Consider the following 22,733-nt stretch of genomic DNA (forward strand, 5'->3'; position numbering starts at 1 on the left):
TCAAAGAGTTCAGTGATCACACAGAAACTTAAAATAATACATTAGGACAGGTCTGATTTCAAAGAAAAATACCTAATTAATCTTTACTAGCTTTAACTATTCCTATAAGAAATCACAGTTCTAAAACTTACATGTGAGCACAAGGCAGAGTGCTGATAAGTTGGATATCAAGATCAAAATTATTTGTCTCTTGTGAGAAATTTAGTATTTAAACATTACTAACAAACATGTTTGCTGGGTCCCTCTCCAAATTACATCATTTTTGACACTTGGGTTTTTCCAGGCAAACAAACTGCATTGTTTGGCAGTCTTAACACCTGCACAGATTCTTACAACAATAGAAGACATTTCACATGTATATTCTAACAGAAACTAGAGCAATAAAGCACCTTCCACATCTAAATTCTGGTCATAAACTTTAGCCTTAAATCAGTGGGCATGAAACCTTCATCCAGCCGCACTGAGGCTGAATTGTAAAACATTAAAGAGTTATAAGATCTTTTCAACTTAAAAGACACATTTGAAATACTTGGCTTGGTTTTCCTTACAGCAGATGGCTATGTTGCAACAATCTTGTAGTTGACATTTTACAGTGTTTTCTTTGCATTTAAAAACACAAGCCTGTATTTTACATTTATTTATACAGTTGATAGAATTATGTATCAAATTCTATTTGACTAGGCTGGCAGCCTTCGCCAATCTCTCCCCAATCGTCACTGGTGGCTTAAAGTAGTTAGTGGATGAGCTTGAGAGAATGGAGTTAGGAAAGGGGTTCTATATATGAGATAGTTGGAAAATATTACTTTTGGCCTTGGAGACTGCGATTAAGGTCTTACTGTTCGAGTGAAGTGGTCTGCTAGAACTGTAAGGGAGGATTACATTTTGTAGTGTAACACAACCAACCAGAATCCCTACATTTTTGTGAGTTCGAGGGAGTTGGTTGTAAAGAATAATGTTGGGTAGTTCAAGCCAGTCTAGTATCCTTTAAAGCTGTATAATGTGTCCTATATGGGCAGTCAGGTGCAAACTTAATTTTATTATAACATGCGTCTAGCTTTGGTCAGTATGCCTAGGATTAGTTAACACTGGAGGTATATAGCAGAGTGGGGAACAGATGGGTTTGTGCTAGTATAATTTTGGTCAGGAACCTTTTGTGCCTGTGTAGACTTCCAAGTTTCTTATGAACATTTTTTTTTTATTGTTGGGGAGACATGCAAGTCAAATTTTAGGTTGTTTTCCATTTCCACTCCAAGAAGCTTTGTATGGGTTTTTGGGGAGGTGACAATATTGTCTTTGGCTATTATGTTAAATGGTGGGTATGAGAGAGATGTCTTGGTAGGTCGGAAAAGTAATTTTAGTTTTGTTTGGGTTCAGAATTAGATGGCCATTGTCTAACCATGTTTCAACAAAAGTGAACGATTCCTGTGTTTGAGAATGAAGTGCTGCTAGATAATTGGCAGCATAATGCGTACTGTATTAGAGCCATATGGGGTAGTTGTGTGTAGGTTATTAGTAAAGAGGGAGAAAAGGAGAGGGCCCAAGGTCATCCTTGGGGGCCACCAATTGATAAAGGAAGGCAGAGATGGTCCTTAGATTGTTGACTGTTAGATAGTTAGTTATTAAACTATGGCAGATGGAGAGTATGATAGTTCAGTTAGTACATCTGTTAGTTTGGAATGGGAGACCATATCCAAAAACTTTTGGAAGGTCTAGAAAGATGGCCTGTACAAAGTTGTCGTCGTTCCTGTGATGGTTTATGGTATTAGTGAAGGTTAAGACAGCAGTAGTGCTCCTGTCTGATGGGTGAAACTTTTTCTCAAACACTCCACATGGGTTATTTGTTAGTAATAATTTCATGACCTGGAGATGAATACACCTTTCAAGTAACTTTAGAGGTGAAAGAATAGCAATAGGATGATATGTTTTCTCAGATGTTCATCGTGTTTCACTGTTGCAGTCATTAAACTTGGGTTATCCGCCGGCAGACTACCCGCAGTCGGCCCGAGTTCCAAAGTCTTGGTCTGGCGTCGGTTGCTGTTGCCTCTTCCCTGACGTCAGTGCGTCAGGGGCATAAAAGATGCAACAGACGCCATTTTCTTCAGTCTTTCTTGCGAACTGCTTTTGCTTCGGGCACCGCGTGGCAAGTGCCTGTTGGCCGACTCCTGAGATTTTCGAAATTGAGTTTCAGAACCAAAGTCTTCAATAAAGCTAAGTACCCCATTGGGGAAACTTTTTCTTGCTCCAGACCGATGTCAGTAAAAGTTAATAATTGTATCTCTTGTGGGAAGCAAATACCTCATAAGGACTTTCACTCTTACTGTATTCCTTGCCTAGGCCCTGACTACGACGTTACCAGTTGTCAAGTTTTGTGCTAGATTCAATAAATGCACTGTTAAACGTCTGTTTGTTTTTGCTTTACATTATTTTGGCCAAAGGTTTAATTACATAATGCCGTTGGAACAACCGACCGGAATTTATAAAAAAAAAAAAAAACGCAAAGACAAAGAAAAGGACAGGCATCCAAGGTCCAAAACCAACGACAAAGCCTCTTCTAGGCCAGTCGCCGGTTGTCAGTGAGGTGCTTTCGCAGCCCCTGATTATTGGGTCTACGGAAACTATCCCCTCAGATGGGTCCGGAGCCACTGAGCAGGCATCGGCTTCTGAGGGTGTTTTCAGATCTTCCCAGCTTACAATTAAGCCCACTACAGCAGCCAAGGCAAAGTTAAAAACACCATTAAAGACAAGGAAACAAGTACAGCATTCTACTGAACAGTCATCCATGCCAAAGAAACAGATGCTTAAAATGGCCGAAGACCCAATTACTTATCAGGGGTTCCCATCCCCCTCCTGACAAAAGGCTTAGGCAAGACACTGACTCAGATTCCTCTGACCAGGTTTCTATTTCCTCTGATTCCTCTTCTGATCAGGGATATTCTCTCCCTCCCTGTGAGGACTCTAATGCAGAAGAGTCTATACCTTCAGCCTCTCCGCCTGAGGATTATTCTTTTGGGGAAACCCTGCACACCATGAGGGAGCATTTCCATTGGGAAAGCCAGGATTATTCAGAATCCAAGAAAAGGCTCTGAGACTTTCTTTTATTGCCCCAGCACAGGCCCCTGGCTATCCCCCCCCCCCCGTGCTTGATACTGATTTATGTTTTCTCTGAATCCAGTTTGACACCTGATTCTTTACCCCCTGCACCAGTCAAGCCAGGCAGGTACTACAGAGTCCCTGACTCTCATAAATTTCTTTACAAAACCCCTGCTGCGAATCCAGAAACAATTTCTCAGGGTCCTAAAGGGGTCAAGGCTTCCACTGCTAAAAATCCTGTTCCCTCGGATAGGGATTCCAGAGCTCTGGACAGATGGGGGGGGGGGGAAGAGTTGACACTTCTGCTACTTTAGCTATAAGGGCTTTAAATTGCCAGTTTCACATGCTTAAATATCAGCATTACCTCATGTCATTGTTAAAGCAGAAAATCTCAAAGTCCTGACAGTAAGGAAATGCAGGATTTATTGCATGCAGCTGAACAAGTGGGAAAGCATACTTTACAATGTGGTTTTGATTCATTAGAGGCTTCTTGTAGAGCCACAGTTACAGGCTCTGTTATTCAAAGGCATGCTTGGTTGAAAGAACAAAGTTTACCTGACCATGTTAAAGTAAAATTATTGGATGCTCCACTACAGCATGATACTTTGGTGTCAAGGCAGAAGAGGTGTTAAAGAAAATGGAGGATAAAGCAAAACCAATGCAGACAGTAAAGGATTTCGTAAGGTTCAACCACCTAGGTTTAGCAGAAACTGGCCTTGAAAAAAAATTGGTCCTTTCCAGTGTCAGACAGGCCAAAAAGAGGCAGATACAGACGCCCAAGAGGCAGATCTCGGCCCCAAGGCTCCTACAGACCTAAACAATGGGGTGCTTCAGCCCCCAAAGGAGGGGAAGACAAATCACAACCTTATAGGAAACTGTCCCAATGACTTCCCTCTACAGATGCCAAGCACTTACCTTTTGGCAGCATCGTTAGGAGGAAGCTAGCACTTTTCTCAAAAAAATTGGCACATAATCACCCAGGACAAATGGGTACAAAATATTTTCAGGGTTACAGGTTCCACTTTCACATGCTTCCAAAATCAAGAGGTATGCCGGACCTGCCACAAAACCAATGGGCAGAGGCGCAAAACAAATTGCTGCTCTCATGGACATGGGAGCTATTCAAAGAGTACCACAGCAAGAACAGGGACAAGGATTTTACTCGAGACTTTTCTTAGTACCCAGAAAGGACAAAGCCTGGAGACCAATACTGGACTTGTCAATCCTAAATACTTTCCTGGATGTTCCAAAATTCAAAATGTTAACACTACAGCAGCTTCTACCCATGCTGGGCAAGAAGGCTTGGCTAGTTACTTTGGACCTCAAGGAGGCATGCCTGCATGTCCCAATCAGACAAACTTGCAGAAGATACCTCAGATTCATAGCAGGCTCAACGCATTACCAATTCTCTGCACTGCCCTTTGGCTTATCTACTGTGCCCAGGGTCGTCACAAAATGCCTGGCACCAGTAATTGCATTTTGCAGACAAAAAGGAATTCAAATATATCCCTACTTGGACGACTGTCTTATTCAAGCAGAAAGCAAGGACATTCTACTAAAGCATCTGGCGTTTGTAAAAAGATTACTAATTTGCCTAGGGTACACAGTAAACAAAAAAAGAAATCAAAACTAGTGCCCTCGAGAGAGATAATATTCCTGGGTGCAAGCTTAAATACAACTGCCCAGATGGCTTATCTCACGCCAGACAAACAAAGGCAACTGACTTAATACTTTCAACGGATGGCAACAAAGACCCAGCTCCCTGCAAGAAAAATTCTGCAGGCCCTGGGCTTCATGGCGTCCTGCATTCTACTAATTCCATATGCAAGACTGCATATGAGGAAACTACAATGGTATCTAAAAAGTGTTTGGACTCAACATTGTCACAGCCTGGAGACAATTATAGCTTTAATTCCATGCCTACAACAGGAGTTTCGATGGTGGTCCCAGGCCTGTCACCACAACAAGGGACAGCCTTTCACCTTGCCCACAGCCAGGCAGACAATAACAACGGATGCATCAGATTATGCCTGGGGGCACATATATGGCAGGAAAATGTATTCAGGGCATGTGGCCCAAGGAACAAATGCATCTTCACATCAATCAAAAAGAGATGCTAGCTGTACAGAATGCCCTGACAGATTTCAAGGACCTACTACATCCAGGACAACTACTAATAAAGACTGACAATACCACAGTTATGTGGTACATAAGCAAGGAGGCACACATTCCTACCCCCTATGCAGGCAAACCATGACCTTGTGGAACACGGCACTAACCTACCAGGTACATCTGCAGGCACAATTCCTGCCAGGAACAAAAAGTACACTGGCAGACTAAGCAGAAATCTCATGGACCCTCACAAATGAAAACTAAATCCACAGGTGTTCAGCATGATAACAAGGAAATGGGGACGCCCAGACATAGATCTTTTGCCTCCCCTCACAACTGCCAATTACAGAAATTCTGCACAAGAACTTGTCACTCTCAAGCATGGAAAGTGGATGCTCTGTCATTCAGCTGGAAAGCCCTGACAGTCTATGCCTTCCCTCTAATGCCTCTTAAGTCGGACAAAGGCCAAAAATGATCCTGATTGCCCCGGACTGGCCACGCTAGCACTGGTACCCAATCCTAAAGAGCTTATCTCAGGGCCCAGCTTGGTCTTTACCTCAAATCCCTCATCTTCTGACTCAACAAAACAATCAGATTCTGCACAGTCAACTCAGAACCTTAAATCTGGCAGCATGTCAGATAATGAAGCCACTCAGACTGCACATCTCTCTAAAGCTGCTATGGATGTCATTTTAGAAGACAGGAGGCGCGGCACTAGGAAATCTTATGCAGAAAAATGGAAGAGGTTCTGTGCTTGGAACCAGGCACAAGAGCTCGAACCACTTGTTCCAAATATACCTCAGATTTTACAATACCTAACTGAGATGCTGGACAAAGGCCTGTCTTTCTCATCAATTAAAATCCGTGCCTCTTGTCATTTCAGCTCATTACAATATGGAACCTCCTATTTTTTCACATCCTCTACTGAGATGGTACCTCAGAGGGGCAAAAAACATAAAACCCCCAAGGAGAGCACCAGTACCAACTTGGGATCTCAAGTTTTGTTTTAGAAAAACTCACATTGCCTCCTTTTGAACCAGCCAGCACAGCTGATATAAAATTATCATCATGGAAAACTGCTCTGCTCCTAGCAATAACTTCAGCAAGAAGAGTATCAGAGTCACAGGCATTAATGGCTGTGGAACCTTTCATCATTTTTCACCAGGACAGGGTTTTTCTCAGGACAAACCCAACATTCATGCCAAAAGTAGTTTCCAATGTGGCTCTGAACCAAACCATTCATTTACCAACTTTCTACCCAAATCCCCAGAATAAAGGGGAGAGACTTCTGCACACTTTGGATATACACATACAGCTTTGATTCTGCTTTGACAAAACAAAAGCTTTCAGAAAAACTGAGCAACTGTTTGTAGCTTATGCTGATATACACATACAGCTTTGATTCTGCTTTGACAAAACAAAAGCTTTCAGAAAAACTGAGCAACTGTTTGAAGCTTATGCTGCAGGATCACAAGGAAAGCCTATTACAAAGCAGACAATTTCAAAATGGATAGGACACTGTATCCACTTCTCTTATGCACAACATGGCAAATCAGTGCCTAAGGGCATTAGGCCTCATTCTACCAGAGCAGCAGCCACTTCAGCAGCCTTTCTCAGAGGAGTACCAACCAAAGACATTTTAGAAGCTGCAACCTGGAGCTCAGTGCACACTTTCACCAAGCACTACCACTTACCTCTCTATAAATCCAGAGCAGGCTTTGCCACTGCAGTGTTGAAGGGCCAGGTAGCCTCTCCAAATCCTATTTAGACCCAGCCGCCCAACCTCAGCTTTGGGATTCTACCCAAGTGTAATGACTGCAACAGTGAAACATGATGAACATAGTATAGTTGTGTACCTACCATAAATGTAGATGAGTGTGTTCACTGTTGCAGTCCATGTTACCCACCATCCCCCTTTTCATTGCTGGGACTTGTCTGTACTTCTCAACTCTATACAACCTATGTAGTGTATTTGTTTGTAGATGAAGGAAATGTTTATATTAGTACATGCATGCTTTTTAGCATAATTTTATTTTTCCAGCCTTCCTATCTGGGGGCACCTGACATCTGGGGTAAGAAAAACTGAAGAAAATGGTGTCGGCTGGATCTTTTATACCCCTGTCGCACTGACGTCAGGGAGGAAGCGACGACAACTGACGCCGGACCTAGACTTTGGAATTCGGCCGACCGAGGACCCGCCTGACGGCAGGAAAACCCATCTGTTATGACTGCAGCTGTATTAGCACTCTAACATCTACATTTATGGTAGGTACAGAACTGTACTTTTGCATCACTTGGTTGCATCTTTTATACCCCTGGAGCACTGACATCAGGGAAGAGGCGACCGCAACCGACGCCGCACCAAGACTTTGGAACTCGGGCCGATTGCGGGTAGCCTGCCGGTGGATAACCCAAGTGTAGTGATTGCAACAGTGAATACACTCTAACATCTGCATTTATGGTAGGTACACAACTGTACTTTCTGTGGAAGGTCCCCCTTTATGAAGTGGGATTACATGGGAGATTTTCCATAGCTGAGGAACCTTGTTTTTGAGAATAGATCTGTTTATAAGCATTGATACTGGGAAGGCTTTTTTGCATTATTTCTAAGTTTGTTTCTGATCCCAGGCTTTATCTCTAGTTATCAAAAGGGCCCTACTGTGTCTGCTTAGCCAGGGGGTATAGTTTGATTTTACTCTGGTTCTTACAGGGACATGTGCATTTAATATATCTAAAAAAGATTTTTTTTAAAGTGGTTCGGAGTCATGTAGGTCAAGGTATTTGAGTGGAGTCCAATTGCATCTTTGTAGGTCAGCTAAGAAGTTGTCAAGATTCAAGTATTTTTTTTTTCTAAGCTGTTTAAACATAGTAGGTCTTGGTGGGGATATGTGTTGTATACGAAATGTGGGTAGGTGCTTGCTTAGCCCATCAGGGAGCCAACCTGATTGGAATAAGTGAGAGAACTTATTTATGAATGTCTAATCCAAGGTTGATTTTTACTAGTTGTATCTGTTTGGGTAGGTTCGTGAATAGTTTATGTAAAACCATGCAAGTTTGTGATGGATGGGGTGATCTGAATCGCATTCAAGCCAGTCTAAATTAATCGCCCAGTATGAATGTCTCCTGACTAAGGGTACTACTTTCCCAGTGCAATAATTGTTCTATAGTTGAGGCATTATTTCTAGGTGGGATTTAGCAGTCGTGTTTTTGTTGAATTTATAGTTTAGTGTGGTATCGATTATTTCTGCACTGCCAAATTGTGGAGTTTTACTGTCAAGTTGTGAGGTTTTGCAGTCAAGGAAAGTTCAAGTGAGAGAGTCTTTAAAGAGGATAGCAACTCCTCCTCTTTTGCCAAGTCAGTCTACCAACCCGTAGTATGGAGTAACATGGGGGTAGCATTTCATCATCTTTTGTACCCGGTTTTAGCCATGTTTCAGTGATTACTGTGTCTGGGATTATGTGGCTAGAGTAGCATGAAGGATGTCTAATTTGTTGGCTGTACTTCTAATGTTCATTAGCAATAGGTCTGATTTTTCTGTTTAGGATTGGATGTGTTCGGGGTGTTGAGACTAAACTGAGTAGGAGGATTGGTGTTTCTGAGAGTGGCCCAGGGTTTGGGTGGATGTCACCACTAAGCAGTAGCCTGCAAGCAATGTTGGTAAGTAATTTTAATTGTTTAAGCTCATTGTTGAATGTGGGTTATAGTTGACCATCTTTTCAGTAGGTATTATTTTATTTGGAAAATATTGGAGGCTAGTAATATTAACAAGTGTAAGAGAGATGGTGTGAGATGTATATGGGGTAATATGGTAAGGTGGGTTAGTGGTGTGATGAAATGTGTGTCTGGAATGTGTTGTGATAAGTTGTGAGGTGAGGCAGTAATGAGTGTAGTAACAAGTGACAGAGTAGAAGCCATCTTGGACCCCAGTATAATTTTTTTTTTTATCTCACTGTACTAAACGCATACATTGTATGCAGTGGCTTTGGTGCTTGTAAAGTAATTGCCCAATTCCTGACTTTCTATTAGAACCGTAGTCATCCTGTTATTTTGCATGTCCTGTTCCCTTAAATTTCGTTTAGCTCCTTTCCCATCACTAGTTTTTATCTGCTTCCATGATGGCTAGTACTTCAATTACAGTCCTTAACTTTTTTTGACTAATGGCATTTAACTTTTTGCCATACCATTTTTGGGCAGTTAAGGTCCTTGGTACCTCCTTAAAAGCAACTACTTGCCCCCCCCCCCCCCCCCCAGCATTTCTAACAAAGTACTTTGCTGTAAAATTTTTACAAAGGAAAATGTATTCTTTTGAGCTGGGATGTAGACACTGAACTGCCTAGAAATGGTCAGGCCCCATTAAATTTAATGCTGTTGCCAGATTAAAAAAAAAAAATACAAATGCAATTGTAATGGAATTCTTGAATGTTAGATTTGGAGGTGATAGCTTTAGTAAATTGCATAGAAATGTGTCTGTAGGAATAGTACAAGCAATGTTTGGGGGAATGGAATGTTTGGGGGAATGCAGGACTCCTATATAGTGTTAACTCCGATGAATGCTGTCTTATCCCTCCAAGCCTCTGCTGAAAAAGAGCACTTAGTGAATGAACGTCAATAAATTAAAATTGCGCTTTATGATTGAATGTGTACACAAAATTCTTATATAATATATAAATTGTGTGTGTGTGTATATATAATGTGTGTGTATAAATATAGATATACTAGACGGAGTTTGGTCAGTTTGGCAGTATAACAAAACTAGCCAATAACCCAAGGTCAGAACCAAACCCTGCACTATGTGAGGGAGAGACCTCGACCCTTATATAAACCCCTCCGTTTTCACATTTTGTAACTTTTATTCCAGTCACATCTCCAGCACTAGCTGTCCAATTTAAATTCTCTGAAGTCTACTTGTACATAAAATGCACGTGCAGACAGTTAAAGCCAAAATCTGTTTAGCTTTGAATCCACAGTGAGGCTCTGGGTCAGACGTGGAGCCTCTTTGGGATGTCACATGCAAACCGTTTCTCCACAATCCTGAGAGGGGAGATGCTGCAATTGTAACAGCTGTCACTTTTGTCACCCTTGCTCTTATAGTAACATTGTAAACATCCCTCATATTTTGCAGTACACTGCCTTCTGTTCAGCACTGGGAGTGTTTAGGGTGCTTTAAGGATTTCTGAGGGAATAAATCTTTCCTGAAGACTAGAAGGGAGTGCTTTTAGTGCATTGTTGAGGCCCTCCAAGGTGGGCTTGCCATATAGTTCAGTTATAGTTGGTAGAAGCATGATGGAATTCAGGGTTCTGTCCCTAACCATGGTTTCTCTTGTACAGCTGCAAATAGTGTTCCATCAGTTTGGTTCTGTCTTTCAAGACCTCACCTGTGGCCAACTTAAGTGGGGCAATTTTCCTTTGGACCAATTGCTTGCTTAATCCCTTGCATGTTGCCCATGTGTGCAACTTGCTGAATCTTGAAGCAAAGTTGGAGCAAGTGATCACTGGCACACTGCTGAGCTGCCTTGTTCACTTAACTAGGAGCACACCGGAGTGCCTGCAAGTCCTTATTGCGAGAAGATCTGTAAGCAGCCAGTGCTTATCTCTTCAGTCAGAAGTGCTTCAAACCAGTCAGCACACATGATTGTCCTCTTCCCAGAAATGGATGTGAGGTTGGCATAATGGTTAAGGTGGAAAGAGATGGGGCCAACTACTGGATGCTGAGTGCCATCTGGATGAGGCAAGACCAGCTTGACTAGTCTCCATTCCTTTTTAGAGGGAAAGAACCTTTGTGGCTGGATGTTTACGTTGCTGCACGTGAGCAAGTGGTAGTTATCAGTTTGTGCTCTGGTAACCCTTGCAGTACTCATAGGTTCATAGGTGTGTACTAAGCTAATGGCCCTGGGGCCTTTACAAGCCTAGCCCATAGAAGTGCCCTGGCATTGTGCCGCCTGTTAGTTCCCAGTGCCTCTATCAAGTAGAGCCACTGGAGTGATCCCGGGGTGAACTTTCTATTTCCCTTCCACTCAAGATTTCTCTTGAAGAGGGCTAGTGAGGTGCTCTGCTTGACATGTATGGGAAGTCTATTCCAGAGCATGGGTAATCTCTGGATTATGAACCTGTCCCTCCAGCATGTTCTTTTCATGGTTGAGGTCTCGGGAGCGTGTGGTGCAGAGGGATTGGGATTTCTTTAGATGTAGCATTTCTAACCAAGATGGGTCAGACATGTTGTAAGTCCAGTATAGATCGCGTCTTAGACTATATGAGACCGAGAATAGCTGGGGTTTTTTGAGCCTGTCCATGTAGGACATGTGTTTTAAGCCCTAGGATCCTCTTTGTGAGGTACTTTTGTGGCCTCCAGCTGTTGCAGGAGTCTAGTGAGGTACATGCCAAATGGGGCATTATACTCTGGTCTAATGAGGAGAGAGTAGAGAGAAATGATTACCGCTTTCTTCCTGGATGGAAAACCCTTAGTAATGAGATGTGCCACATAGGACTTTCTGACCACAGTGGCAATGTGATCGAAGGAGATGTTGCTGTCAACTGTCCACAGATCTATTCTAACGCGTTCAGTGGGCTCCCATCGATGTGGTAATTGGTGGAAGCTGAGTTTTTTTTTCCAAAGGGAGTGGCGCATTTTTTGCCATTAAGCTTAAGGCCATGGTTCAACACCAGTTGTTGGTCTCAGTGAGGCCTTTCTGTAGGATGATGTTCATCGTGCATACAGCTGCAGTCATAACAGATGGGTTTTCCTGCCGTCAGGCGGGTCCTCGGTCGGCCGAATTCCAAAGTCTAGGTCCGGCGTCGGTTGTCGCCGCTTCCTCCCTGACGTCAGTGCGACAGGGGTATAAAAGATCCAGCCGACGCCATTTTCTTCAGTCTTTCTTGCTGCGCGGTGCCCGAAGCAGAAGCAGTTCGCAAGTGCCGGTTGGCCAGCTCCTGAGATTATGAATATTTTTCAACCGAAGTCTTCTTGAAAGTTACGTACCCCGTTACTTTTCTTGCCTCAGTCCGATGTCAGACAAAGTTAATAATTGCATTTCTTGTGGGAAGCAAATACCGCATAAGGATTTTCATTCCCTCTGCATTCCTTGCCTAGGCCCAGACCACGACGTCTCGGCCTGTCATTTTTGTGCTACATTCAACAGACTCGCATTTAAGCGTTGGGCGGAGTTCGCCCAACACTGTTTTGGCAAAAAATTTAATTGCATTATGTCGTCGGATACTCCGACTCCAGTTTTAAGTAAAAGACGCAAAGATAAGGACCGACATACGAGGTCCGCGACTTCTACAGACACCACGCCAAAACCGACTACAGGTGGTCCGGTTCTCGGTGAGGCGCCTACGCAGCCCCCGACTACCGACGACACTTCATTGGCGGTGTCTTCTGTGCCCGAGTTCGCAGGCTCTTCGGCCCACACCCCGACTACAGATACCGAAGCCACTATTGGCGGTGAAACTCAGAGTTTAGATAGACCTGCCACCTCTCAAGGTGTCTACAGGCCTTCCTCTTCTTTTTCCATCAAGGCTTTCAGCAAGTGTAAATCAGCCATGCATACTAAAAAACAAGCTCCACAGGGCCCTTCTCAAGGCCCCATGCCTAAAAAGCAGATGCTCAAAATGGCTGAGGATTTGATTACTCTTATTAGGGGTTCTCAACCCCCCCCCCCCCCCCAGACAAAAGGCCCAGAGTGGAGGAAGAATCCCCCTCCTCGGACCAGGCCTCCATTATTCAGGAACATTCTTACTCCCCTTTTGAAGATTCTGATGCAGAGGAGTCCATTCCCTCTGTCTCCCCCCCTGAGGATTACTCTTTTGGGGAAACCTTGCATACCTTGAGGGAACACTTCCACTGGGAAGGCCAAGAGTACTCAAACTCCAAGAAAAGGCTTGGGGATTTCCTCTTGCTCCCTCAGCACAGGCCTCTGGCTATACCTCCTGTCTTAGACATTCTAGATGACGTGTATTCGGAGGCCTGCCTTAACTCAGATTCTTTACCTCCAGCTCCAGTCAAGCCTGACTGGTATTACCGGGTTCCTGACTCATACCAATTCCTATACAAAAGCCATGCGGCTGACCCAGAAACTATATCACAGGGTCCCAAGGGAATTAAGGCCTCCACTGCTAAAAATCCATTACCTTCAGAGAGAGATTCCAGAGCTTTAGAGAGGTGGGGGGAAAAGGTTTACACCTCGGCCACCTTAACCATGAGGGCATTAAACTGTCAGTTCCATATGTTAAAGTGCCAACAATTTCTGTTATCACAGTTGAGAAACAAAATGTCACAACCTGAACAACCAGACTTGAAGGAGTTGCAGGATTTGATACAAAGTGCAGAACAAGTGGGTAAACGTACCTTGCAATGTGGTTTTGATGCTATAGAGGCCTCCTGTAGAGCTGCTGTTACAGGATCAGTCATACGTAGACATGCCTGGCTCAAAGAGCAAACTTTACCAGATCATGTCAAAGCTAAATTACTAGATGCCCCTCTGCAAAAAGATGTATTGTTTGGTGTTAAAGCTGAGGAGGTATTAAAGAAAATGGAGGAGAAGGCAAAATCGATGCAAACAGTAAAAGATTTCCTACAGGTACAACCTCCACTTTTCAGTAGAAATTGGCCTTCCAAAAATTGGTCCTTTCCAGTCACGGACAGACCCCAAAGAGGTAGATACAGGCGCCCGAGGGGCAGAGGGCAATCTCAAGGATCATTTAGAGGCAGACAATGGCAAACACCCACACAAAGAGGTGGTGAGGATAGTTCACAGCCATTCAGAAAGCAGAAGCAATGACTTTCCCCTTTGCATGCCAAGCAAGGCTCAAATGGCAGCACCTTTAGGCGGAAAACTGGCATTATTTTCGAAAAATTGGCATGTCGCAAAAGACAAATGGATCCTGGACATTATAGACAGAGGCTACAGGTTTCACTTTCACACCCTTCCAAAAATGAGAGGCATGCCAAACCTGCCACACAATCGCAGGGCAGAGGCACAGAAACAAATTTCAGATCTCATGGACATGAAAGCTATTCAAGAGGTACCTGTACAAGAACAGGGTCAAGGTTTTTATTCCAGACTATTCCTGGTACCAAGGAAGGGAAAAGATTGGAGACCTATTTTGGACCTATCCATCCTAAACACCTTTTTACTTGTGCCAAAATTCAAGATGCTCACATTACAGCAGCTTCTTCCCATGCTGGGCAAGGAGTCTTGGCTGGTAACATTGGACCTCAAGGAGGCACACCTGCATGTCCCAATCAGATAAGATTGCAGAAGATACCTCAGATTTCTTGCAGGTTCAACCCATTATCAATTCTCTGCATTGCCCTTTGGCTTATCTACTGCGCCCAGAGTGTTCACGAAATGCCTGGCATCAGTAATCGCCTACTGCAGACTTCAAGGGATACAAATATACCCATATCTGGACGACTGCCTGATCCAAGCGGACAGCAAGCACATACTTATGAAACATCTGGCGTTTGTAATAATGTTGTTGAATTCTCTGAGATGCACAGTCAACAAAAAGAAATCAAGGCTAATACCCACTCAAACAATTTTCCTGGGTGCCAGCTTGGATACAAACACCCAGATGGCCTACCTCACGCCAGAGAAACAAGGGCAATTAACTCAATACTTCAGAAAACTGGCAACTTTCACCAGGCTGACTGCAAGGAAAATCCTGCAGGCTCTGGGATTCATGGCATCTTGCATCCTACTAATCCCATGTGCAAAGCTGCATATGAGGAAACTTCAATGGTACCTAAAAAACCTATGGTCTCAACACAGCTACAGTTTGGAAACAATAATACCACTAATTCCATGTTTTCAAAAGGAATTTCTGTGGTGGGCTCAAGCATGCCAAAGAAACACAGGTCTCCCATTTTGCAAGCCTCAAGCAAATCAAATCATCACAACAGATGCCTCGGACTATGCCTGGGGGACACATATGACAGATCGGTGCATTCAGGGCAAATGGTCCCAAAAAGAAAAGCACCTACACATCAATCAGAAGGAAATGCTAGCAGTAATAAATGCTATTATAGCTTTCAAAGACCTACTGCATCCAGGCCAGCTATTGATAAGGACGGACAACACCACAGTAATGTGGTACATAAACAGGGAGGTACCCATTCATACCCCCTATGCAGGCAAGCCACGTCTCTTTGGAACATGGCTCTAGAATTACAAATCAAGCTTCAAGCACAGTACTTGCCAGGCAAGGGAAACACACTGGTAGACAACCTAAGCAGAAATATGACAGATCCGCACGAATGGAAGTTGCATCCTCATGTTTTCACAAGGATAACTTAAGCATGGGGAAGGCCAGACATAGATCTCTTTGCCTCCCACAGAAATCGCCAATTGGCAAAATTCTGCTCAAGGACCTTTCATCCACAGGCCTGGAAGGTGGACGCACTCTCCTTCAGTTGGGCAACAATGACAGTTTATGCCTTTCCACCTCTCCCTCTGCTGCCCAAAGTTGTATTAAAAACCAGAGCAGACAGACCAAAGATGATTCTCATTGCTCAAGACTGGCCAAGACAACACTGGTACCCACTCCTGAAAAGCCTGACGCATTCCCCTCCATGGATCCTGCCTCTAATGCCTCTTCTACTGACTCAGCACAACTTCAAAACTCTACACAGTCAGCTGAAAACACTCAATCTAGCCGCGTGGAAGATTCCTTAAATTCACAACAGGCCCTAGTCTCCAAGGAGGTGCGGATGTCATTTTGAAGGCCAGAAAAGCCTACTCTGCAAAATGGAAACGGTTTTGTGCCTGGAATGAGAAAAAGGGTCAGAATCCTGGAATACTGAATTTACCCCCAAATATCTCAGTACCTAGCTGAGATGCTAAGCAATGGACTTTCATTCTCCTCCATCAAAATCCATGCCTCAGCCATTTCTGCAAAATACAACACTGATTCTCCTCTATTCTCTCACTCCCTCTTAAGACAGTTCCTCAGAGGGGCTAAGAATATAAAACCCCCAAGGAGACCACCAGTACCTGCTTGGGACCTCAGTTTCATACTAGAAAAACTGACCTTGCCTCCTTTTGAGCCAGCTGCTTCAACAGAACTGCAATATTTGTCTTGGGGAAAACAGCCTCCCTCTTGGCAATCGCTTCAGCTCGCAGGGTTTTGGAACTACAAGCCCTCATGGCTGTGCAGCCTTTCATCATTTTCCATCAGGACAGAGTTACCTTACGAACCAATCTGTCCTGTATGACAAAGGTAGTGTCCAGGGTAGCCTTGAATTAGGCTATCCACTTACCTACCTTCTATCCTAACCCTCAAAACAAAGGGGAAAGACTGCTACATTCCTTGGACATTTAGACAGCTGCGTTATTATTTGGACAGAACAAAGCCTTTCATAAAATCAGAACAACTCTGTGTCCTGTGCTGCAGGAGCTCAAGGGAAGCCTATTTCCAAACAGACAATCTCAAAGTGGATAGCCCACTGCATACGCTTTTGTTACTCTTTTCATGGTAAGTCTGTACCTGCAGGCATCAGATCTCACTCCACAAGGGCCACAGCTACCTCTGCAGCTTTCCTCGGGGGGGGGTGCCTACCAAAGATATTTTGGAAGCAGCCACTTGGAGTTCCGTACATACCTTCTCCAAGCACTATCACCTACCATTATACTCCAAATCTAGAGCAGGCTTTGCCACTGCAGTCTTGCAGGGCATCCTGGCTCCTCCTAGTTCCACCTAGTGCCTACCACCCCTTTTTTAGCTTTGGGATTCTACCCATCTGTTATGACTGCAGCTGTATGCACGATGAACATAGTACAGTTTTGTACCTACCATAAATGTAGATGTTAGAGTGCTAATACAGCTGCAGTCCAGGTTTCCCTCCCTCCTTCCCCTCTAGGGATATGCTTTTATGGTGTATTTGCTTGCAACTACTGTTTTTTGATTATATTGCATTGCATTATTACATAATTTTATGTATTGCCTTCCTTCTGGGGGCACCTGACATCTGGGGCAAGAAAAACTGAAGAAAATGGCGTCGGCTGGATCTTTTATACCCCTGTCGCACTGACGTCAGGGAGGAAGTGACGACAACAGACGCCGGACCTAGACTTTGGAATTCGGCCGACCGAGGACCCGCCTGACGGCAGGAAAACCCATCTGTTATGACTGCAGCTGTATTAGCACTCTTAACATCTACATTTATGGTAGGTACAGAACTGTACTTTTGCATCACTTGGGGAGTTAATAATGGCTCCCAGCTTGCAGTTGTCTGCAAATTTGGTCAGCCAGAGTCCCTCCGCATTGGCCTGGACTTCTGAGAAGTAGATGCCAAACAGGAGATAACCCAGGACTGATCCCTGTGAGACTCAACTCATAACTGGTCGGCAGTTTGATTTGAAGTCTGAACACGTAGTGTGAAAGTAGCCATCTGTGAGCCAGTTTGCAACCCACCTAAAGATATAGGTGTTGATGCCTAGTTTGAGTTGATCAATAATTTCTGAGAGAGGAATGGCATTAAAGGCATTGGCCAGATCGAGGTAGGCTGAATGAGAGCTGCCTTACCTTCATCCACCTCCCTGGTAACTGAGTCAAAGATCAACCAGGTTGAGCAGGCATGATTTGCCTTTCACAAAACCAAATTGCGTGAGATTTAGAGTTTTGAGATTCCCTATATCCTTGTTAATTAGGTCCATGATGCGCTCCATAGCCTTGCCTGTCAGACTCATCAGGCTAATGTGGCGATAATTTCCAGGGTCTGTAGCCCCTCCTCCTTTATGGAGAGGGGTGACTGTAGCAGTGCACCTTTCAGTAGGGACAAAGCCTAAAGTGATGCTGTGAGTGAGCAGAGTACACAGATGTATTGCCAATTCACTTTGTAAATCATGTATAACGCAGCCAGGGATATTGTTAGGTCCCATGGAAGCTGTTTTCTTGGACTTGGTCAATGCAGCTTTAACCTGTGCTGCAGTAATGCAAGGTGCCTGGCATTCTCCCGGTATTGAGATTGATCCTTTGGGGGAAGCGAGGGATAAAGTTGGCACTGTATCTGTTGGCCAGTATGTTGGCAATGTCTATTGGCTCAATATAGGAGATACCATTGTGCAGTATCTCAGAGCAAATCTGGGTATTGCCATGGAGATTCTGGATGTAACTAAAGAGGGCTTTATGGTTGTTGATATTGGTGTCTGCCTCAATTCTGCCTTCATAGCTGGCTTTGGAGGTTTTGATGAGGGGTCTCAACGTTTTGTTGAGGCCAATAAGGAAATTTTTCCGGTCTTTGGACTTCTCATTTTTCTGCTACAATTTTTCCTTCTGTTGTAAAGTTTATTAATGGCAGGGGACCACCAGACTGGCTTCATTTTTTTTGGAGGAGAGCATCTTGGTTCTGTTGGGTATTGCTAGTTCCATGCATTTATGTACGTGTTTGTACAGTGCATTAGTGTATGATTTGGCAGTCATGCATCTGGCATGGGTGCTGTGAAGTTAGCCACCTCTGTTTTTAGGAGTCCAAAGTCAGTTTTGGAGAAGTGTTTTTCATGGTGGATACCTTTGCGGCGGGTGTGGGTGTGAGATGGTTTTCCATGGTGATTAGTTTGTGGGTTGATCTAACCAGGGAGGAATTTGACTATTGGTGTAGGGCAACGGTTGCCCATGGTAGTAATAACCTGGTCAAGGAAGTTGCTTCCTCTAATGGGGGTAAGAACGAGCTGGCCCAGGGTGTTGGAACTGATGAATTCCAGGAAGTGTTGGGCCAATGCATTGGTGCTTGAGTAGTTTTTCCAGTTGATGGAGGGGTAGTTGAAGTCTCCTAGTGTGAGAGTGTTGGGTTGGACCTTGATAGATTCCAGGGTGCTTAGGAACTTGGAGTGAGAGTCTAGGAACATGGTTGAGGATCTATAGCAGGCTTTGACCTTTATTGCAGTCTTACCCAGTGTTGTACCTGAAGTGTCGCAGATGCATTATGCTGGGCTACTAGTCTGTAGGTGTGCATACCTTTATGAATATGTAGACACCACCACCTTTAGAGCATCAGTCCATGTTTCGGGGCTGAAAGGTGTGGAATGAGTTGTAGCCTGGTAGCACAGGGGTACTTTCTGCCATTTTAAACCAGGTCTCTGTTACAGCACAAATTGTCAATTGGTCTCCATTTTGGGGAGTGCTTTGAGCGAGTGCATCTTGATATTTAGACATCTAGCACTGAGCAGCATGACCTTCAGAGTGCATTTATTTACAGCTCTTATGGAGGTAGTTTTGGTCTTTGGAACACCACCTAAAAAAGGGACTATAGGGGTGGCAAGAGCCTTAGCCAGTACCTGGCAACCTAAGGGTGACAGATGCAGGCCGTCTCTGGCAAAGCATTGAGGTCTGTTAATCATGTCATCCCAAGCAGATAGATAATGGATACCCTAAGAATGACACCAGAAACTTAACCAATTTGTTGGTCTATCATATTTTTTGTTTGTACTGTGGTATCCTTCTGGGTGACTGTAGGATACTGCTCAGGGCTAGTGTCATACTTGCCTGGGCCACATAATCTGAGAGCTCTGCCATGTATCTTCATGTAGTCCAGGGAGGACCCCACATGGGCAATGGCAGAGTCATACTAGTACTTATTGTGGAGTGACCTCAGTACTTGTGTAATGTCTGATTCTGGCACCTGATAGCTGATTATTCAGCCTAGTAGTGAGTGGGACATCTGTGTGCCTCACTATTGAGTCACCTATGATTAGTGTATTTATTGGGTAAGGTGTTTAGCCTTGGGTGCTTAGCTCACCTCCACAGTTTGCCCCTCAATATGTGTCCTGTGGTTTGTGCTGTATTGTGGTGGTAAAGTGCATTTCTGTCTTGAAGGTCTCTACTGTTAGGGTAAATTTCTGTTTTGCCTCCGTGAAGGTGGGTGTGAGCTGTGATAGTGGGTGTTCTGGAGGGCTGTGTGTTCCATGTGGTGTGGTGCAGGTGTTTATTTTGGAAGGGCCATACATTGCTTACATTTTGTTGCTCCTGTGGTCTCTCCTGTTGTGGCTTTGGTGTTCTTTTTGGGCACCTTGCCCTTTTTGTGGTTATTTGCAGATGTTTGCCTTCTCCTCTTGACCAGCTAGACTCTTGGCTGGAGAGTGCATAGCTTCCATTTTGATGCAAGTGCATCTCTCACAAGTGAGTGTTGGGAGGTAAGAGGAGAGGGTTATATGTGTACTTGAGACAGTTGCTACACTGCCTCAGAATGCCCGAGTGAACCAGGTTAATAGGAGAAAGCACAGGGAACTGCCCTTTAATCATGCCAGGAGGGGTGGTCATAACCAAGTACTGGAGCTATTTTCGTGAACTAGTGCTGGTGGCTCTTGGGTGTGCTACAAAAACCTGTTTTAAGTGCAAAGCGATTATGCTATTAGAAGTGCACGAGAGAGTGGGAGAGAACAAGCAAGATCTAAGGGAAAAACTGAAGAGCAGCTTTCCGGCAGCAGTAATAGTCTACCTCATCTTGGCACCGCTCAGTGGAGCTTAAACACAAACCCGTGCAAACGTGGGCTTTTTAAACCAGAAAGTTGAAAGGGATGGAAAAATTGCCCAAATGTTCAATAAACTACAATTTCTGGGCCAGAAACCACTCCTCTTGTGGTAGATAGGCTACCTAGTGCTTACCACTCCCACTCAGAAGCTTCCAGACAGTCCTGGATACAGAAAATCTGTATCGGGACTAGACTCGTTACAGGAAAGGTGGGAAACTACTCAAACTGCTGCGTATTTTAAGGAGAAAAGTAAAATCCTTCTTCCGGAGACATTTGGTGGAAAACAGCCTTGGACATAGGCTCTCCAGGAAACATTTGCAATCTCCTCCACTCATTAATTGTCTTTCAAACATCAGTGACTTGCAGATTTTCCATAAGGCCTAAAGTCATCTTGCGTTCCATGTGCATGGCCTAAAGGCTACTTTATTTTTGTTGCTTTGTCGTTTCTTCTAGGTGTATGGCCAGCTGTTTAGCTATGTGGAGTTTCCTAAGCTCCACACGCTCATTGGACCATGGTGAAGCAGCATTTGTGGCTGGGTGGCTGCCCATCTTAAGGTGAATGGTAGCTGCCCACTAATTCTCTACCACTATCTGAAGCAGCCTTTGGCACCTCACTGTGATAGTTGAGTGCAGTGGCTTAATACCGGTAATTGCTGCTTCCTGTGTTCTCATTACTCTAAGATGCCAGCGTGCTCTCTAGGGTGGAAGCCTGGACAAGTACAGTTTGAGGAAGCGGCTGATGCCCAGCAGCTCTCTTCTCTCCACATTGCATTCCAAGGGGAAAAGCGAGGGCAGTACAACCTTTCACTGTGATTCAGTACCCATTATCCAGTGATAAATAAATACCCACCACCAAACCCCTACACTGTTAAGATGGAGAATAAATGGAGACTAGTGAATAGCAGCTGTTTAGTTACCATATTGCACTTATTAACCTTGGAAGTGACTCAGTATAGCCATCATATTGCATAATAGTAATGCTGGTGGTAATTACTTGGAGCAGCAGGATTAAATGAAAAAGAGGCTTTAATGTATCTGGTATTATGATTGGTGTCTGTATTAAGTCTCGCAGCTGTAGGATGCAAATTGTTCCTGAATCTGGTAGTCCTGCAGCGGAAGCTGCGGTACCTCCTTCCAGACAAGTTGTGAGATCCAGTTGTGGGCCGGGTCGAATCAGCAAGTTTTTTATGTTCACTTTCTTGCACTTGTAAAGAAAAGCTCTTGAGTAGAAGGGAGTTTTCTGCCCAAGATTTTTTCAGCCAGCCTCACCACCCTCTAGTTTCTTCTCGGCAACTGTGCAGTTGCCAAACCATGCTATGAAGTTGCTAGTATGGATTCTCTCTAATTCCCCTGTAAAAAGTAGTAAGGGCCGACTGTGGGAACCTGGCCTTTTTGAACTTTCTCTAGAAGTGAAGCGTCTGAGCCTTCTTGGCAATATGTTTGGTGTTTGCAGCCCAGGAACTTGGTTGTTTTGACTTCTCTACTACTTCCCCTTTGATAGTGAGTGGCTGGTGAACTGTTGCCTTTTCCCTGAAGTCAATAATAATTTCTTTGGTCTTAACATTCAGGTCCAGATTGTTCCTGTCACACCAGGCAAAGTGTTCACCTCATCCCTGTAGTTATGTTAATTCCCACCACAATTGTGATATCCTCAGCAAATTTTATAATGTAGTTTGACTTGTGTTTTGCAGTACAGTAATGGGTGAGGATGGTGAAGAGCAAGGGGCTGAGCACACAGCCTTGGGTAACACCGTATTCAAGACTTTGCGTTGAGAGGTGTTTCCAGTGCATGTCCACTGGGGTCTACCAATCGAGGTTAGTCCAGTTACATAGGTGCTTGTTTATCCTGAGTTTCACTAGTTTATCCACCAGTTGCATAGGTATCCTTGTTGAACGCAGAGTTGAAGTCTATGTAAAGCAGCCTTGTGTAGTTGTTCCTCCCTTCTAGGTGTTTGTGCAAGGTGTAGTGCGATTTTTGTTATAGCATCTACAGTCCCATCTATTTGCCTGGTATGCAAACTGGTGTGGATCGAAGGGCTTTGGCAGACTCGCAAGTAGATGTT

The 22,733-nt window shown here is 44.2% G+C and overlaps 1 protein-coding gene across 1 annotated transcript in view; it reads left to right on the forward strand.

The window, feature by feature from the left end:
• G3BP2 (G3BP stress granule assembly factor 2) overlaps positions 1-22,733 on the forward strand; it is a 1,493,999-nt gene that overhangs the window by 22,465 nt on the left and 1,448,801 nt on the right. Inside the window, exon 2 of the mRNA XM_044061106.1 lies at positions 8,746-8,860. Within this exon, the coding sequence (XP_043917041.1) occupies positions 8,825-8,860 (36 nt within the window). The 5' untranslated portion in view covers positions 8,746-8,824. The remainder of the gene's footprint in view (positions 1-8,745; positions 8,861-22,733) is intronic.

Source organism: Protopterus annectens, chromosome 2.part0, assembly GCF_019279795.1.
Source record: "Protopterus annectens isolate FY-2018-M chromosome 2.part0, PAN1.0, whole genome shotgun sequence".
In the NCBI taxonomy this organism is placed as follows: Eukaryota; Metazoa; Chordata; order Ceratodontiformes; family Protopteridae; genus Protopterus; species Protopterus annectens.